At 39.1% G+C, this 5,986-nt stretch overlaps 1 protein-coding gene across 1 annotated transcript in view; it reads right to left on the bottom strand.

Moving 5' to 3' along the window:
• Positions 1-3,536: 3,536 nt before the first annotated feature.
• The window catches only part of lhx9 (LIM homeobox 9), a gene marked incomplete at its 5' end in the record, with an annotated part of 5,770 nt that continues 3,320 nt past the window's right edge, over positions 3,537-5,986 (bottom strand). Inside the window, 1 exon segment of the mRNA XM_014007319.1 lies at positions 3,537-5,706. Coding sequence (XP_013862773.1) covers positions 5,452-5,706 — 255 coding nt within the window.

The raw sequence follows: 5,986 nt of genomic DNA, 5'->3' as shown, positions 1-5,986 counted from the left end.
ACACACACACACACACACACACACACACACACACACACACACACACACACACACACACACACACACACTGTGAGCAGTCAAGCTGTGTCTCATTCACATCGTCACCCCTCTGACATCTGCCTACGTGTGTGTGTGTGTGTGTGTGTGTGTGTGTGTGTGAGGTGGAATAAGTAGGCGCCTATGAAACGAGTGAACCGAGGCGGAACTGGCAGAATATCACACACAACAATATCCTCACAAGTGGCGACACCATCAGAGCAACATGTACACCATGGATGTGCCCCATGCATCAGTGATCATCACATGCTTTGTCCCAACCCTGTCGCCTGTCACAGTGTGTGTGTGTGTGTGTGTGTGTGTGTGAGCAGTGTGTGGTAATGTGTGTTGGACCTCACATGGCTGTGCACCTGCATGCTCACCTGGACAAGAACAGAACAACCACTTTGTCGTCAAAAATGGTGGAAATTGAGTTGTTTCTCCTAACTGACCACTTCCTGCTTACCAGAAAATGACTATGATGCATTAAATTAAATAGAAAACCACTCAGAATGCGATTATTTTCTCCAAATCTTATTTTGTTTGACTTTTATTTGAACGTTTTTTTTAACAAAACACAAGATTACAGCTTTAAATTTCATTGTTTTAAACAGATAAAAAGCTAAAACACTAATAAATGAGCATAAACCATCGCTATTAGCTTGTGTAAATACCCAAACATGATTCATTTATGCCTTTGGGCACTTTTTGAATCCCTTACAAGTCTTTTCCCCCCTGTCAATATCATTTGAAATATGGAACAAGTTTGCATTTTGTTTTGTTTTTAAACTCCAGTTAAATTTCCACCTGCTTCACCACGTCAGCTCTGATTAAACCAGCTTCTGCTTTAAGTCGGAACATATTGGGATGTAATTTACAAAGTTTTCTTTTGTTTTTCCAGCAACATATGTCCGGATCACCCAAGTTTTAGGAATAAACTCCCTGTTTGACAGAAAAAAATTAATAAAAAATAAAAATCTGCTGTGTTGTCAGCGTTGTTTTTGTAGTCAGAGTACACAGCTGTCATTTACTGGAACAGGAGGAAGAGATAAGAGAGGAGGGGTGTCAGCTGGCAGAAGGCCTCCGTTTCTTACCTGTTGCTGCAAACAGAACGCCGCGCTCGTCGTGGATTGATTGCATCCGGTGTCAGTCAAACACCTGAAAATGATTTACTTATTTGAGTTGATGGACCAAAGCACGGCGTTTTGCATAAAAAAATAAAACTATTCCTTCTTTAAGCCCGCAGCTGCAGATACGGAAATGTTTGCAGATAAGGTGCATTCCAMGCAGCTCCAAGGCCTGAAATTCTTGTCAGCGAGGAGTCGTGACGTTGTCCAGAGTCTCCACCCGGCAGCTCCGGCAGCGAGCCTGTGTTTGTTTGTGTTTGTTGCTCCGTCTGGGCTTCCCGCAGCTCTGTGGTGTCAACCTGCCCACCTTCCTCCCRTCAGAGCTGAGGAACACAGGGCCTGCTGCCACACAGAGGCTTCCTCCTGGACTGACTGAAGTGCTGGCTGTTTCCCACATGGTTGGAATTCAACACCGGCCTGTTTACTGGTCCCCGTGTGGCTCCCTCTCTCTCTCTCCCCCCACACTTTCCTTTCACATTTTTTATTTTATTTTTTAACATCATGCACACTCAGCACAAGTTTCACACCTCTAGGTTTCCCACAAACCTCCCACCATCCCACACATCATGCTCGAAATCAAACGGTCAGCTGGTTCTTGTTTTTTTTTTTTTATTTTTTTTTGGAAGCTTTATTACAAAAACAGTTACGTTTCCAGTCACATGACTATCAGAGTTTTGAACCAAAGTGCTCGAAAGGAACAAGCCGAATGGAACGTATAAAGCTGGCATCTGGAAACAGGAATGTTTCGAGACTCACTAGAGATTTACTGTTTTCACAAATATCCACGATAAAAAACAAAACAAAACAAAACATAAAGCTAAGGAACCAATCAGGCGTCGGCCTTTACAGTCAGCTGAATKTCAACAACAAATAAGCTTGAAGCGGCGTCTCTGTCTTCACAATGCCATTGTTTTCTCTCCCTATAATTCATGTGCTTTTATTTTTTTTATTTTTTATTTATTACTATTATTTTCTTGCAGCAGACAGTAAATCATACAGTGAATCAAAGGAAATAGTATACATCTCAAGGCAAATGTTAACAAGATGAGGAGGTGCATGCAAAAATGAGAATCTTCTTTCTCCACTGATTGGTTTTTCTTTTGTCTTTTTTTTTWAACTCCCTTCCCTCGGCACARCCAGATGGCAAAGCTCCAGCTCTGCAGTCCTCTTCATACACTCATCACGTTTGATGGGCATCCTGCTGCCGAGTTTCAAGAAGGCCGTGTGTGTGTGTGTGTGTGTGTGTGTTTTATTTTTATTTTTTATTTTTTAAACCCAAACGACACTCGTGACAAGAGAAAACTTCGATTTAGCAAGATGATTCTCCAATGGTGTGTGTGTGGGGGGTGGGGGGCAGCGTTTGTGTAGCTTTCAATGTGTGTGTGTGTGTGTTATGAGGATTTTGTACTCCTAATATAAGAATGTGTGTATACGTGTGTGTGTGTGTTCATACCAATAATATCCATATTCTCTCAGTTTCACAACCTGGGATGTTGTTGTTCCATCACGTCCTAACTTTCTACGCTTTTTAAAATATGTTACAAGTAAATTATTATATTTTTGTCCATATACAACTCCAATACAGATTCGTTTTTCACAATGATAGCATAAATATCTGACATTGTGTCTCTTTTGTTGATAGATTCAAACATTCAGGACAAACTTCAGTTCAAAAAAGAGAGAGAAAAGAAAATCATTCGTTGTACATTTGCAACTTAAACAGGTTTCGTTGTCGTTTATTTGTTCTCAATATGCTATCGTCTTATCCTAATATTGTCTTTGTCTTCAATGGTGAGGAATTCCCATCAAAGTTTTCCCCTTCTCTTAATACTTTAGGGAATTTTCAAACGTCGGGATGTATGGCTGTAATGCCCCAAGATTTGTTCTCCCTGAAAGAAACGATAGAGTAAGAATATATTAACTACAGAGCAACCTGGCTTTACGGGGTCTGCATTTATTCTTACTTCATTTTAGATTTACCAATACGATTATGCATAAATATATACTAAATATGCATCAAAATGTGCTTTGCAGCATTCCTTTTCTTGAAAATTTAAAGCCATGTTCATGCATTAAAAAGCAATTTCATGTTTCTGACTGCAGGGTTTAGATGCAAATCCATGGGGCATTACGTTAAAAAAAACAAACCATAAACATCATAAATTAGAAGAGAGAAAGAAAAATGGAGGCAAAAAAAGGAAAGAAAGAAAGAAAGAAAATGAAGAACGTTTAGCCTGTCGTTAATAACTGAACGCTCCCACGTTTATTATTTTTTTGTTTTGTTTTTTTTTTCTGCTGATGTGCGAAAATCAAAGGTTGCATTCGAGAAAGAAACACAGGGACAAAAAAATGGCAATGAAAAACAAAAACCCATTTAAAGCAAAGTATTTTTTGTTTATTCACACAAATTTAATAAGATATATAACAACCGTTTGGTCCATAAATATTTAAGGGGAAATAGTTTCTATACACCATCTTTATCAAGAAACAGGGAAACATGGACAATCTTGATAGAACACTTACTGTACTCAACTATTAACACGAAGATCAATATATAAGGTTCTTGGATTACCCGACTATATCTGAAAGAGTGCACAAATGCTTTCTATGACATCGCTGCCCCCATCCCCCCCTTTTCCCTTTGTGTTGTAATTTTTTTTTCTTTGACTKTTTTTTTATTTTAACAGGATACACCATAAAAAGATCTTCGGAAATAAGATGCAAAACAGTACAAAACTAGTGAGGCGCCAAAAGGATGTGAATCAGTTAACAAAGAACACATAGATCCTGAATTTCACAAACTTTCTCCCAAGTTATAGCGCAAGGCACATGGTAGAACTGAGTTATAGGCGTCTACTTCATGAAGTAGAGCAAGAGGGCCACTTTAGTTCCACAAAGGAACAAAAACTGTGACGCTCGCAATGAGATGTGATCGAGATTTGCTCGCTCGGTTTCGTTCCCCTCTCTCTTCCTTCTCTCTGTCTGTCAGCCAGAAGAAACATTTTCTTTTTTTTTTTTCTTTTTCCCTTCTTTTTGGTCTGATCAGTGGCAATTGTTGGTAAAGAAAGTGTAAATATGGCTCAAACAGGAGAACACATGGACGGTGATTTCCCACTGGCTGCCCCGCCCCCTTCCCTCACGGCTCCACCCATCTGAGGTCATTTGACAATTTGGGTCACCTACTCTGTTTGCAGCTTCGCAACCACTTTTCCCTTTCCTCCCCCCACTTTTTTTTTWAAAAAAAATCACCCTGAGCAACACGATAGGAACAATAATGCACTTTTCTCTGGGCAGTATATTGTCACTGTGCAACTGAGTTTAGCTGTGGGTCTGTGGAGATGCTGACCAGGTTTTGTTCTTCTCTATTTTGTTAAGCTACAATTAATCCATGAGACCAAATAAAAAAAAGTGCTCTGATATGACGACAGCTGATTACGACAGTGCCCATAAACTCGGAATTTCTTATGCTCCCTACTCGGCGTCACAGTTAAGTTGTGAATTACGACAACAAAAAAACAAAAGCTTCTATCTGTCAGCTAGGTGCTTCTCAGTGGTCATTTCGGTTCGTGTTTCCATGTAGCTCTGTGAAAATGTCCGATTCCAGCAAAACCCAAGATGGAAAACATTCGGAAATAATTAAAGCCTGTTTTCAACAGAACATTCTACGAGTTTGTTTTCCAAATTATTCCAAAGCAGGACAAAGAAAATAATAATAATAATAATAATAATAATAAAAAGATCTTTAAATTGGACAGTGCGAACACAGTGCATACATATACATAGTGTTTTTAATTTTCTTTCCAATAATCATAAATTAAGGAGGGCTTGTTTGAACATATTGCAATACAAATGTACAAAAAAATAGTCAAATCAGGCAAATATTCTTGCTTTACAGGCAATATTTAAGTGAATTTTTCTGTAAATGATTTGTGACGTCCAAGACAATTTTCTAATTAACTCCAGGAAAACGTCCAAGAAATCCAGAATCGCTCTCTGCACTTGTGCCGTGCAGCTTCCAAATGCTACTTATTCAAATTATCTCCTCGGGTTTTTAAAAGTGGTCGCCGCTGTCGTTGTTCTCGTTCAAAGCACAGAACTTTTTCCTCTTTTGTTTGTTGTTTTCTCCCCCCTCCAAGGAGCTGTTTCCGCTTGATTTTTAAAGGTGTCATTTAAAAAAAATTAATTGAGAAGAGGAACGAAAACAAAATCAGGGAAAGCCAAAAAAAAAAAAAAAAAAGGAAGAAAGAAAATCAGATCAAATCACAATCAGTCTGATAGAGATAGCTTGTTAGAAAAGGTTTGTCAAGGTAGTTTGCGAAGGGCTCCCCGAATCATGGCTGTCCAAACTAGAGGTGACGGAGGTCACTACAGTGATAGAGGGGTTTGTCAGGTCTGTTAGTGTGGCCGCGCTGGAGGGGGGGGTCAGGGCCCCACTGTCGGATGAGGGCGGAGGGAGTGAGGTGCCATCAGCCTTATCAACACCTCCATTCTCCTGTCGCAAAACGTTCCTTCTGAATTTGGCTCTTGCGTTTTGGAACCAAACCTGCAAACCAATCCCAATGTGGCTTTTACTTTTCTGCTTAATTAATCCTTTTTTTTCTCTTTTCTTTAAAGAAAAACTACCAAATCATTCGTACAAACGTTTACATTCTCTCATCTCTAGTACATAAAACTCAGTCAAATAAAAAAAGGTGGATTTTTAGAAGAGAGAGGGAAAAAAATAAAAATCCAAATCTAATTTATTTTTTAAAGCGAGAGCTCAAAAGGTTTAATAATGTAACAAATTTTAGCTTATAGATTTGCTTTGCTTCTCTGATAAAAAC

Source organism: Austrofundulus limnaeus, unplaced genomic scaffold (assembly GCF_001266775.1).
Source record: "Austrofundulus limnaeus strain Quisiro unplaced genomic scaffold, Austrofundulus_limnaeus-1.0 Scaffold41, whole genome shotgun sequence".
Lineage (NCBI taxonomy): Eukaryota > Metazoa > Chordata > Actinopteri > Cyprinodontiformes > Rivulidae > Austrofundulus > Austrofundulus limnaeus.
The sequence above is the reverse complement of the archived record's forward strand: the minus strand, read 5'-3'. Positions and strand labels throughout refer to the sequence as shown.